Raw genomic sequence first — 13,046 nt, 5'->3', positions numbered from 1 at the left:
CCTTTCCAGCCCAAACCAGTCTATGATTCCATATTTCTGTTGGGAATATGACATTAAATTATATTTACATTTCACTTGTGGCAAACCAAAGAATATGGGAGAAGGTGGTTTTTGCTTTAGTTTCCATGTTTGAGGTGCCTTGGGAAGCACCTTACAGCTCCCTGGCTGCCTGCAAAATTCCCATTCCACGGATTTTGTGATGATGTAACTGAAAGAGAATGAACGCATCTTTCTGAAGAGCAAGGACTGGTGTTTCATGCACTCAAGTTCTGTGAGCTGCAAACTAAATTCTGGCTGTTATTAGGAACATCTTTTAGGGATTACAACACATTATTCTTTAATGAAACAGAAAGGTGGCTAAGCTCTCAGGAATGCAGCTCTGGGATCCTAAAAATGTGGATCCATAATTATTTCAAAGTTTGCAGCTTTGGACAAAATTGGCTTGTTTGATGCTGGCACTGGAGTTTCAGGCAGCCTGGTGAAATCCAACTGGTTAATTGAGTTACCCCGTGCTGTAACTCCTCTTTGGTTTATATTTTCTTGTAAACTCAGTACTTTTTGAAGATAAAGGTGAAGTCTTCAGCCATCTTTCCTGGATAAACGGAGCTGCTTGCTTCATTCTGTGCCTATTGCTTACAGGATTTTTGTTTGTTTAAAAAGATGTTTAAAACAGTGACTGCGAGGTGGGGGTGAATTTGTGGAGGCAGTTTTGGGGCGAGGGGGGGAGTTTGTTGTTTTTCTGCAGTATTTTAGGCCTTGCACAGCTGGAAGCACACAGGGTTTGAGATGTGCAGCTCTTTGTCCGGGCTGGCACAGCCGACCTGGGAGAACACAGCAGGTCAAGTTACCAGCCAAGGGCTCTCCTGGGGATCCTTACACTCTTATTTCTGTTTATGGAATGAAATCAGGGATCAGGGGTCTGCTGCAGCATTCTGCTGGGGGATTCCAGCAGGAATTATTGTCTTCCAGGGGAAAGGCTGAATGCTCCTGCGTGGACAGTGCTGCCCAGCTCTGATGGGTCGCTGTTGATAATTTGGGGTTGCTTTGTTTGCGTAGCCAGAGCACTTCTTTTTAGGCAGCTGGCTGGAAATGGAGATGAAGGCAGTCTTAATTCACTTTTAATAAAAGATCAATGGCTTTATTGTGAAAAAATAGAATACAGATGTAAACTGTACCTGATAAAAGAATTAAATGTGAGTTTAACCTTCCTATTTTGTTTTTTCAGTGCTACTGGTGCTTGACCTTCATTTTTGAGACTATTGTCTTTCTTGGTAGTTTTACATTTTAAGTTTTACTTAGACTACAAAAACAAACTCTGCTGGTGTTTTTCATCTCAAATGCTTACCAAATCCCTCAGATTTTGCAAAATATTTAAAAAGTAATCTCCAGACTAAAGTCTCATTAAAGCCTTTGCCCTTCCTGTGGAACAAAAGTTCAGAGAAGTTCTGGCTGATTGTAATTGGAAAACTGTAAAACAAAAACCATCATGGTATGAAGTATTAATTTAGGCTTGGAAGTCTCTCTGTAAAATTAATTTCCAGAAACTTCCAATTAAAATGCAGCATGTCTAATTGTATAAGGGAAAGCACTTTGAGGGCTCTGTCTTTTATATTATATAGAAGGAAAAATGCCACAAACATTGATAGATTAGTCAGATACTAATCTTTTGTGTGTTTATCTATTTTTTGTATCTTTAATCTGATTTGTACTTTTAATCTAATTTGTGCCTTTGTTATGCATTGGGTTGTTATGGTCGTTGAACACTGCAATTGAAATCGTTTCCCCCTGTGGCTCTTTCCCCTGTTTCAAAGAAGAAAAGCAAAATTGGGGAAAGGACAGCTTAACCAGGATGGTTAAAGGTATGGAATAGCTTTAAAGAATTTGTAAAGAATTTAATTCCCTTCAGTCTGATGGAGATGTCACAGAATGGTTTGGATTGGAGATCATCCAGTTCCATCCCCTGCCACAGGCAGGGACACTTTACTTTCCACCAGACTGGGGGCGGGGGTTATTTCCAAAAACATTTCAAAAAAGCAAATTTTTGTCTCTTGGATGTTTCTTGGCAAAATGTAGATGCAGAGAGAGAAATATGTGCAGTTGTTTTATATTGACAGAGTTCATTTCATCAGCAGGAGGTATTGGGTTTGAGAAGCTGAAACCTGAGACAAGTGCTTAGGGATGGTCTGTAAGGTGATACTTTTTGTTGAAAGTCTTGTAGTTAAATGTTCCCAAGATGGTTTGGACAACTTAAACAGTTCTACTGTTCAAGAGCTTGTATTTGATGAGATAAAAGAAAGCAAAAATGTTTTCTTACCATAGACAGAATCACTTCTGAAACGAATGCTGATTTAATCTGAAGCCAAAGAGAAATGATTTTCAAAATCAGTTTTGCAAATCTGATTAAGTTCTATTCTGATAAATCCCTCTGCAGCACTTCCTTTTAGGAGATCCCCTTTCTATTTTGGATTTATGTTGGGTGTATGCTGCAAATCAATATTAAGAATAAGATGGAATATAAATAGTATGCTCAGAGTCAATTTATTTGGATGATGTAATCATTTTAGAATGAGTAATGAAATTTGAACATTTTTCTTGAAGCACAGATGCTCATGAACATGAGGCAGAATCTGTGTGGGTTCTCAGGTTTAGGTGTTTTTGCAGTCCAGGAATAAAGGGAGAGAGGAAGAAGGTAGGAGGTGGATTTGTAGTGGTTTATTTTCAAATAAATAAATATATTGGTTTTAAATATAAGTAAATATGAGGTTTTAAGTGTTCCGAAGGAAGTAAATAAATTGAGGGTAAATGCTTATGGAAAGGGTGGGAGGAGGCAAAAGCCCTTAGAATTAATTTCATTTAATTTGATCAAGTCCTGTGGGTTCCCTTTTTAATCCTCTCAATGTAAGCACAGTGCAGATGCTGTTCATTGGGAACTCACCTGGGCACGTCCTGTGTTCCCCCTCCTCTCTGGAATGACTCATGGGATGTGGGTTTGACCAGCAGTGTAAATAAAACATCTTTACAGGAGAGCTCCCTTCCTTCTGGTGTGTTTGGAAACACTTCTGGGAAGGAAGGATATCAAAGAGAACCAAGGGCTCTTTCATTTTTGCCTCTGATTGCACTGGGTGTCCTGGGTCACTGATGTGTCATCCCCACAGCCTCCTGTGCCTTCTGGGAGGGCTCCTATTTATTAACAAGCTATTTATTAACAAGCTCCTAAATTTGGAGGTGAGAAAACATCTAAAGGAAGTCACCTCTAGAACTATTTTTTCCCTTTCCTCTCCAAATTATGGTATTTTGAAGCCCAAAATAAATATTGAATCTACAGTGATGGTTCAGAAAATCAATTTTTCCTGTTACTGTGCTGCTCAATGCTAAAGAAGGTTTTTCTAAATCATAACCAAACCAGTAATGCTTCAATGCAGTTAATTTTATCCATCCCATTTTATGATAGACTGTAATGTTACAGTAGTGAGTGGGAAATTTAGAATAGGGCTGCACAGTGATTTTCATGTGTGGGATTCACAAATGTGATAAATTTCAAGATGTGGGAGCAGGATCTGCTAGGGAAACTGAGTGCCTGGGCTGTCTTTTCTTAGAGCCATGAGTTAAACTCATGCTACTAGGAAAGATTAATTTGCCACTTGTATTTTCTGTGTTTTAGCAACAGCTCTGAAAGACAGTTCCTTGGCTATTTCTGCCTTCTTGGCCAGTTGAGAAAATGTCTTTAAATCAACAAGTAATTATGTTCTATTTTTTTTCAAATATGACTGAAAAGGCGTATTTTTTTCCCCAAGTCCTTAAACTGTTTCATCTGAGTAATGATGATTAAAAGTTCTTTAAGCACTACCTTCACATAGCTTTCAACTATTTCTGTTTAGAGAGCATAATGTTTCAAAGTGGTTTATTTAAAAATGTCACTTCCATTCTCTGGCTTTAGAGGATTTTCTTGGGCCTTGAGGTTTAAGTTTCTGAATGGAATTGGAGGAATATATGTTTTAATTGAATATAAAAATTTGCCTTTAATTAATAAAAAAAAACCAAACACCACACAAAAAAACACACACAAAACAAACAAAAAAACCCAAACAAACAAAAAAACCCCAGTAATAGTTACAAGTCAATCCTGGATGTTTTTCAGATGAGATAATCAGTCATACAGACCTTTCCAGAAATCTACCTCAGGTATCTGACAAGGCTCAGCATGAAGCTTGGGGATTTTATCTTTTTTTCACAGACACTGATGACTTTTTATCAGAGATACTTCTTGTATTTCCTACTCAACAATTTACTGTTGGTGGGGAATATTTTTAAAAAGTTAATTTTCCTTTAAATATCACGAAGAGTTGAACAGCAAGAGTATAAAAAGAATTGGGAATTTCTGGTTGTCACGGCAATTTTGTGCTGTCCCTTCCCAGGCCTTGCTCAACCTCATGGAAGGCTTCTTTGCCTTTTTTTCAGAGCAGATACTGGGCAGTAAATTGACTTCATTTCAAGATTATAATCTTAATTATCCATTTAATGTAATCGGTGTGAAGAACTCTTAATGGCATCAACTGCAGGGTGACTTCTGATAATGCGCAGTCTTTTTAATTTGCCCAAATTTTTAATTTGTACACTTAAACTTTTTCATTCTTTTTCCTGTATGGCTGTTTTTCAAGCTGAGATGTGTAACGAATTTGCAAGTTAAAAATTAATTTGCTGTTGCCACCATATGGCTCTGAATGTTGAGAGTGTATGGATTGCATGAGTAATGGCTCAAAGATAGAATTTTGACTTAAGTTATAGGCCGCTGAATAATCTTATTTTAAATCAAATGAAGATCTGATTAGGGGAGGTTATTAGTGCTGAGGTGGTGATTTTCTTTGTAGCTGGGGGGAAAATAATTAAGGCTGTGTAGTTTCTGGGAATGTCTGCAAAGAATATCTTCTTAATAAATCAACCAAAAAAATAGTAGAATTTCACTAATCATTACCTGTAAGCTAATCCAGGAAAAGCTCCATGAATTAAAGTGTTACTATTTAAGTAGCAATGAACGAAATGCTCCATCACTAATGTAATAAAAATAGCGTCCTGCTTACTGTTCAGCGGGGTTTTTCTATTAGATTTTTTTTTTCTTTTTTTTCTCCATTATTTGCTAGAATTACCAACACTTGAGATGAGCTGCTTTTGGAAGTGCTGAGTTTTTTAGTGTCGGCCCCAGCTCAGCAGAACTCCAGAGGATAATTTAAATGCAGAGTTCCAGTAAGCAAAGCCAAAACTTTCCTAGTTCATCTTGGATATCGTGGAAGTGTGTTATGTTAATTTTACATTTTCATCACGTGCCAAGGTTGAGTTTGTGCTCCTGAGATGGTGCTGAAATGCCTAAAGCCTGTGATTTCACTGAGCACTCATTTGGTGGAGATTAGATTAAAAACTATTCCTTGCTCTTTGGAAAATCAAGTTGTAGCCAGAGTTCTTGTGCAACCGATATGACTGCTCTCTTTTTGGTTTTTTTGTTAATTTTTTTTTTCATCTTTTCCCCTTGCCAGGGTCAGTACAGGCCCTCAGACCTGCTGTGTCCAGAGACCTACGTGTGGACACCCATTGAGCAATGCCTGCCCCTGCTCGAGCACTCCAAATACTCCCGCTTCAACCAGGATGGAAACGCAGGTGAGGCCACAAGGAATGAAATATCTCGAATTTGTCTGTGTGTTTCCAATGTCTGCTGCTGGAGCAGCATGGAAATCTTACCTGTAAAGGATGGAAAGTGTGCAATTCACAGCTCCTGCAGCAAACATTAGTAAATAGAGAATTTTATCTTTTAAGCAATGCACATTTTAGGTACATTCTGTCCTGTAGACTCTAAGTAGTTCAAAATTAACACATATTGCTGCCTTTCAGATTGTTTTCAAATTATATTTGCTGTTCTGGGCATGAACAAAACGAATAAAATAATTGTTCCACCCTTACATTCCCATTGGATGAATGCATAAAGGAATTAAACTGGAATCAATACAGGAAGGTGGAAAGACTGAAGAAGCTTAAAAGGCATCTGGTGCTTTTGCTAAGAAACAGAGTGGCAGATTTAGTTGAACAATCAATTAAACAGTGAGTTTAACAGTCGGTGGATGTGAAGAACACAATAAACAGCAGAAGCACCTTAAACATCTTGATGTAATGTGACATAGTTTTACATATTGTTTAAAGTAGGTACTTAGTGATTTACCAGCATTGGCATGTTGAAATTGTTACTGACCAGAGCACAATACAGTGATGCTACTGTAAAACAAGGCAATCAAATGGAAAAAAATGCACAAATTTGCTTTAGATACTGACTCTGGGCCAATGGCGGGCCCCAAGGGAGCTGTTAGACCATGCTTGGTGTGGTGCTTGGGGGAAAAGGGAATAACTTAACTTTTGTTATTAATTGCAACTTGTTGCATATCCTGGTTTTGAAGTTTTCTTTCTCCTATGAGTAGCAATTGAATGTGGCTGTGATATATTCTGAGATTTGTGGCGTTATTCAGCTCAAGAGTGTGTAACACTGTGGTCTGTTTCTAGACACCAAAACACATATTTATCTGTCTGAGTCTCATAGTCTTCAGCAGCTATGTCTTTCTTTTTATGTTTTTTCTTTCTACTCTTTTTTACTTTTTTTTTTTCTGTTTGATCCTTTTACTTTTTACTGTAGTTTAGTAGGATTCCCTAGGCAATTAACTGCTCAAAGTGCAGGGTGTAGATAAATTAAAGGAATTTGAAAAGACTGCTTAAGCAGGACTGTGAAGTTCTGGAAATGCTGTTGAGTTCCTTGCTTTTCCTCACACACTGCCTGTTTGTTGCTCTACAGGAATATTAATAATGATAAGAACTACTATAGCAAGATTCAAACAAACCCATCATTGTTAGATTGGTGAGGGGAAATTGGAAAAAAAATTGCCAAAGTAGGAGGAGGAAGGGAATGATTTTGGAGGCCAGTGGTGTTTGGGATGCTTTTGGTCCTCAGAAAGGAGAGAGTGCTAAACTGGAGCCTGTGAAGGTGTTAAACCTCATGCAAGCAGAGGGGCAGCATCTTGTGGATGGTGTGAAATCCCTGTGGCATAGCAGGCATTTGGAAACCACAGAAAACAAAGCTCTGCATCGTTATCAGCACAGAAGACCTCGCTCCAGACACTGCTAGAGCTGTGACTCGTGTCCTGTGGTTTAAGGAAATTAAAACATAGCTGCACGTTGGGATGCTCTGGGCCTGCTGGGAGCTCGTAGGCGCTGGGGGTTTGGGTTGCTGCTCGGAGGAAGCCATTTCTCACCAGTGAAATCAGTTCCCTTCCTCATTCTTTACTCTCTCCAGCAGTCACTAACGCAGGTTTAATGAAGTTACAGTGAATTTTAAGAGGAGCAGTACAAATGATGGTGGGTTTTCTTCCTCTTGAATCAGCTTTCTGTGGCACTGTCCGTAATTATGTTGGTTAAGTAGGGTGTGATTTATCAGGAGTGGGACTTCCAGCATTGGATCCAAGGGCAATAACCAGATCCAGTAAACCCCTGGGAGAAATGGTGTGACACTCATTGCTGCCTAGGGCAGTGAAGCAGGCACTGGCAAGGGTCATCTTCTATTGCTGTCTGTAATGCCAGAAAATTTGGGAAATACCATTTTATGCTAATTTGTTCATAATTAGTATGGGACATAATTCATGTGTTCAACATTTTACTGAATTTTTGAATGTGTTTTCCCTCCTTTAAAAAAAAAATCATAAAAATTTAGGTAATAAATTTACCAATTGCAGGTTCAGGAGAGTGTGTTATGTGCTTTGATCTTTCAAGCCTCTATAATATGAAAAGGATTTCTGAGCATTCATACACATTACATTGCACAGCTCTTTCCTAAATAAGATTTTTTTTACTTTTCTGGAAAAGGTACTCATGTGGCTGCTTTTTTTTAAAAAAAAAAAACCATAAGAAAATATTGATTTATATAACTCATGCCTTGGAACAGATTATTTTTGTTGTCTGTTCACTTTGAAAAATTTAGAAGACCTGGCATCATCTTATAAATGAGAGAGATTTATGAAGATTCTGATATTAATAACCAGTGACCAGGCATTTATTTAGAACTAAGTAGTTTGTGAGGTGGTGCACTGATAGAAGGTTTGGATACTGATGCAGTCTGGAAATTGAGATAGTGCTGAACTTCATTTAACAGCCATTAGCTGTAAGTACAGATGGAGATATGCTAAAGAAAGAAGTAGTTAATTAAAAGGTTGCTCTGCAGTCAATGACTTTGATAGCATGTCAAACTGAGGAGCAGAAGTAAGTCATTATAGCATTTGCTGAAATATTCCTGGGCACACCCATTGACTTCCTCCCAAAACTGCTCCTAAGGGTTTTACTTCATTGGTGTCTTCCCTAACAGCTTTACCTGTGAAACAAGAGCAGTGTGGAAAGAACTATAAATCATTTATTTGGTATCCTGGCAACATTTTTGTCCTTCCACTTTCCGTTTTCTAGACTGACTCAGTGTCATGTTTTCTCTCTTTCTCATATCTGTTGAGATTGTCAGTTTGTTGCTCCTGGGAGAAGTCTGTGAAAAATATCTCCACGAAGTAAAAAAATCTACTTTTGGGATGGTAATTCCATTAGTGGAAAACTTCAAATCTTTCTTTCCATCAGTGCTGGACTGTCAAGACATTTAAAAAGCCACTTCAGATGAGGGCAGATCCAGTCCCAGTCTGAGAGTGGTGGCTTCAAAGCCTTCATAGTTACATGACTGTGTCACATAACGGGGGCTGTACTTGGGTGAACATGGGGCTGTTACCCAGGTGAAAAAGCTTTATCCAAATTTTTAGGCGTGGCCCACAGCAATCCCAGTGGTGGAAGCTGCTTCCCACCCTCCTGTGTCTGCTGAAGCTGTGTGAGCAGAGCTTTGAGAGCTGCACTTCAAAAGGACTTCAGCGCTTTTTCTGTCTTAACCATTTTGCTTGCTGAAGTTGATAAATTGGCTAAGCTGATACACATCTGTTCAGCTTCCTGCAGATCTAATAATAGAGTGAAATCAAAATGGCACTGAACGGAATACATTAATTAAAATGAAAGTATTTTCTTCAGCACATTAAAAAAAAACCAAAAAAAATTCACATAACAAAGGCATAGCACAGGCTCCTTTGCCTTTGTGTGTTCTTGGAGACAAGACTGCTCCAGAGGATATGGTTAACACAAACCATGATGGATGCAAAAGGGTTGGGGTAAAGGGAGAGAGAGAGAGGCACTTCTGGGTTTCCTGGTCAATTATAGTAGTAGACTAAATTATATTCTATTAATAGACTAAATAGTATTAGACTGAACTGACCTTTTTGTAAACATCACAGTGAAGGAGAGTTTCAAAGAGAGGGATCTAAGGAAGTTTCTTAGCTGTCTTTCAGAGTTCATGGAGAAATCTTTTGCCGTGTGAGAGTTGTAGAAGAAATTGAGCATCTGGAGACACAGAGCAGTTTCCTTCAAAACATAAATTTTTCTGGGGTAGGATCCTGTAGTGAGAGGTAGAACTTAGATTGCTGCCTGCAGGTGCTAGGAATGAAGATGGAGTGAAGCAGAGTGAGGGAAGCTTCAGAAGTGAGGATCTCTGATGTGATCAGGGTGTGGGTAGCTGGCAGAGACATGGACAGAAGACGGGAAGAATTTTGTAGTAGTTCATGGAGGTAGAGCAATGAGGGCTCGACAAGAGCAAGAAAAAAGTGATGGTAGGATTCAAACTCGAGCACGTTGATAGATACTTGTAGAGGTGAATAAGGGAGGCTGTTATGTGGATTCACCCTCTAAAAAGATTACAAAGCCAAATGATCCAGCAGCCACTTTCCACTCCTTGCTGCAGACCAGACTTTGCATCTGCCACCTCTGCACAGCAGTAAAATCTGCTCTCCTCTTCCAGCAGAGTGGAAGCCCTTAGAAGAACTCTGGCTTTAGGCTGTTTCCAGCTGGTGTGAGCCAAAGTGACGATAGGCAGTGGAATCCAGAGGAGAGGCTTTGTTCTGTGCTTTGCCGTGATCAGGAGCTGGGCAAGGCTGTGGCTGCACAAAGGAAAGATATTGACTTCCAAAAAGCCTTTGAAACTGCCTCGTGTTCACGTGCAAGCCTTTAACCATCAGAATAAGACAAAACTTAAAGCCAAACCAGCACTAAAATCAGTGCCTGAGCTCCCCTTCTCAGGAAAAACTCCTGGAGCACCACACAAAGCTTTGGAGAGGTCAGAAAATCCTCACTTCACACTCACAAGAATCACTCTATAGAAAACCCGTTCCATGTAATATCCTAGAGTTCATGGCGCATTGCTCATTTCTGAGTTGCTGAACTAAAGGAAATTACTTCAGATTTCCAGTCTTTCTCTGTACTAATCTTATAACTTTTATTACATGTTTTTACCAGATTTTTAAAGCTGAAAAAGCTGTTTCTTTAGAAATACATCTTTCTATGTATTTTATTCTATTCTGCTGCTCATAGTAAGCTAGAGTAGTAAAATGGAAATAAAAATCCCAGTATTTAACAACTTTTGAATCCTCTCAGTAATGATTGCATCATGTATCTTAATGCTTCTTGCAAGCAACTGTGTTATTAGTTCTAGTAAATAAAACTTAAATAAAACCAGAAATCTGCAGGCAGTTATACAAACTGTTTATTTTAAATATATGTTTTTGTGCATAAAGCTTCCACTAGAAAAAGAATTTGTCACAACTATTTCAATAACTATAATTTCTAGTGTTGTGTTTTTAAAACATTTTATTTTATGTACAATTTTAGTGCAGTTTGTTATCGAAGAGTATTTCAAACACATTTTATATTTACTATGTATGTGAACATAAATATTGTGTTCACTTGTGTACACAAGTTTTGTTGACTTTTTTTCCCCATCCAGTACAGAGACTGTTTAATTTTACAAGATATTTAAAAATTTTTATATATTAACGTGATGCTGGTCTTGTTCCTTCTCTTAACAGAAAAGCCACGATCACATATTTGTGTCCTGAAAGTGAACTGTGGTTGCCATTTGGTCACGTCTCAGAGTTCAGGTCCCTGGCAAAGGGCTGTATCCATGTAGGTTGGATGTAGGCAGAGGGATTAATGCAAAGACAGGAGATGTTAATGTTTAGAAGGGTGGTGTGATGCACAGTAATGTTTACAAGGCTAAACGCACCGAACTTCTCGAGTCGATGAAAATGTGGTCGCAAAGCAATCACAGATGGAAAACATTAAACCAATTGTTTAGAGCTCTGCAATCATCTGATTTGGGAGAAATTGCTGCTTTGCTCTAAAACAACTGCTGCTTATAATTTTTTTTTTTTTTTTTTAAATAGTGTTATGTACTTCAGAGAGTTGGGAAACAGTTTAAATAGACTGATAGATCACAAGCTAAAGTCTTCTAAAGAAGTAACTTTCCACTGTTATCACAGCTATAGGTAATAAATTTGAATTCTGTAACCAAGAAAAAGAGAGAGATCCCAGTTCTTTCTAGCAGTTTCTCTAGAACAGACACATCTTACGAGTTTCTGTTTCTAATTAAGTTAATGAACACTTGGAGCCATCAGAATGCATCTTTCTAAATCCAGTGTGATCCTTGAGTGTTCAAGATGTTTAAGAAAGGAAGATAATGCCAATAAGGTGTAGCCAGGCACATTTTTTCCCTCACTTTTTGCTATGTTTGGATTAAATTGAAATGACTTGGCATGGGGTTTTAGCCTCACATGCAGTGCTTCTGTAATACAAAGGAAATGTTCTCCTAATTTGTGGGTCCTAAGCAACTGCCATGGCATAAATTGGTGTGAAAGTTAGACAATGCAAACTTTAATAAATATTTGTGATTTTAAAGTTTGGATTTATTGCTATTCTAAATAGATCTGCTTTTAACGTAAATGTAGCAGAGCAAATCAGTGCCCCTCAAGCAGCACAATTGTCTGACTTCCTGTGTGGTTCATGAAACCTTTAACTTGGGCTGCAAAATTCTCAAAAATGTGTTAATCCAAGATGACCATCACAGAGATTGTGAAACAAATGGATGCATTTTAAAATTACCTTTTTTTTTTTGGGCTTTCCTTGAAAAATAAAGAAATCTTGGCATATTTCACTTTGCATTGAAAAGATGATTCTTAGATGGATTTCTGCTCAAGATACTCTTGCACCTTTTGAACATTGTGATGTTTGATTTTCCAGCAGAATAATTCTGCTTTTTTTTATTTGGGTGAAGATTCAGGGGAATATGGGGAAGGACAAGGACTGCCAAATCCTGTAGAAATTGTTTTCCATACGCAGAAGGTGTTAGGAGCACAAGAGCAGGAATTAAAAGTTAATAATGCGGGACAGGCAGAGCGATCGTGCAGATTTATTTCGTGCTGAGGACAATGAGCGTGTGGGACTGGTTTCCAAATGTGATAAAAGTTAACAGCTGTAATTAGGCCCAGGCACAGAGCAGCCATGGAAGGGACACCACAGGCATGTGCTGAGCCACACTCCAACATCCACCAGGGAAACCTGTGCCAGGGTCAGACCTTCTGGAATGATCCTCATTCACTCCCTGCTCTGGTGACATCATCCCAGCCCCTCACGTGGAATGTAATTGGTTCCATGTTTTAATTAATTTAGCCAGCAAATTGACTGCTGTAATCTGATTTATTTAGCTGATAAGCTACTGCCAATTGCTTCAATTTTTCCTATTTCATGGAAGTGTTTGCATTTGTAATTCTCCGTTTGACTCTCATCTCTGGGTTTTTTTCCTCCTCACATATCAGTCTTAATGAGGACTTTGCCTTTCTTTTTGAAAGATCCTCTTGCTGCTTTCTGCCACGTTCACTTCTGTGCAGTTCAAATATTTTAATTAATAGTATTTAACTCTTCTGTTTGTTCAGATTTTTTCCATTTTCTTCCCATTGTTTTGGAGCTGTAACTCCTTAAAGCATAATCTCTAACTTTTGTCTTTTGTGCTGGCTTTTCATAGAACAGTATCGTGGAATGGTCTGGGTTGGAAAGGGCTGTAAATCCCACCCAGTGCCACCCCTGCCGTGGCAGGAACACCTTCCACTGTCCCAGGC

The 13,046-nt window shown here is 38.5% G+C and overlaps 1 protein-coding gene across 13 annotated transcripts in view; it reads left to right on the top strand.

Moving 5' to 3' along the window:
* Nucleotides 1-13,046, top strand: part of ATE1 (arginyltransferase 1) — a 66,154-nt gene that overhangs the window by 41,927 nt on the left and 11,181 nt on the right. For 11 of the 13 annotated variants that reach the window (XM_040071579.1, XM_040071575.1, XM_040071578.1 and 8 more), the window contains exon 11: nucleotides 5,529-5,649. In XM_040071579.1, the coding sequence (XP_039927513.1) occupies nucleotides 5,529-5,649 (121 nt within the window). Of the gene's footprint in view, nucleotides 1-5,528; nucleotides 5,650-6,826; nucleotides 6,939-10,961; nucleotides 11,898-13,046 lie in introns of those variants that run through there. The other 2 variants (XM_040071576.2, XM_040071577.2) reach the window with 2 other exon arrangements.

The sequence above is a fragment of the Hirundo rustica genome, chromosome 8 (assembly GCF_015227805.2).
Source record: "Hirundo rustica isolate bHirRus1 chromosome 8, bHirRus1.pri.v3, whole genome shotgun sequence".
NCBI classification, from domain to species: Eukaryota; Metazoa; Chordata; class Aves; order Passeriformes; family Hirundinidae; genus Hirundo; species Hirundo rustica.
This window is presented reverse-complemented; position numbering and strand designations above follow the sequence as displayed.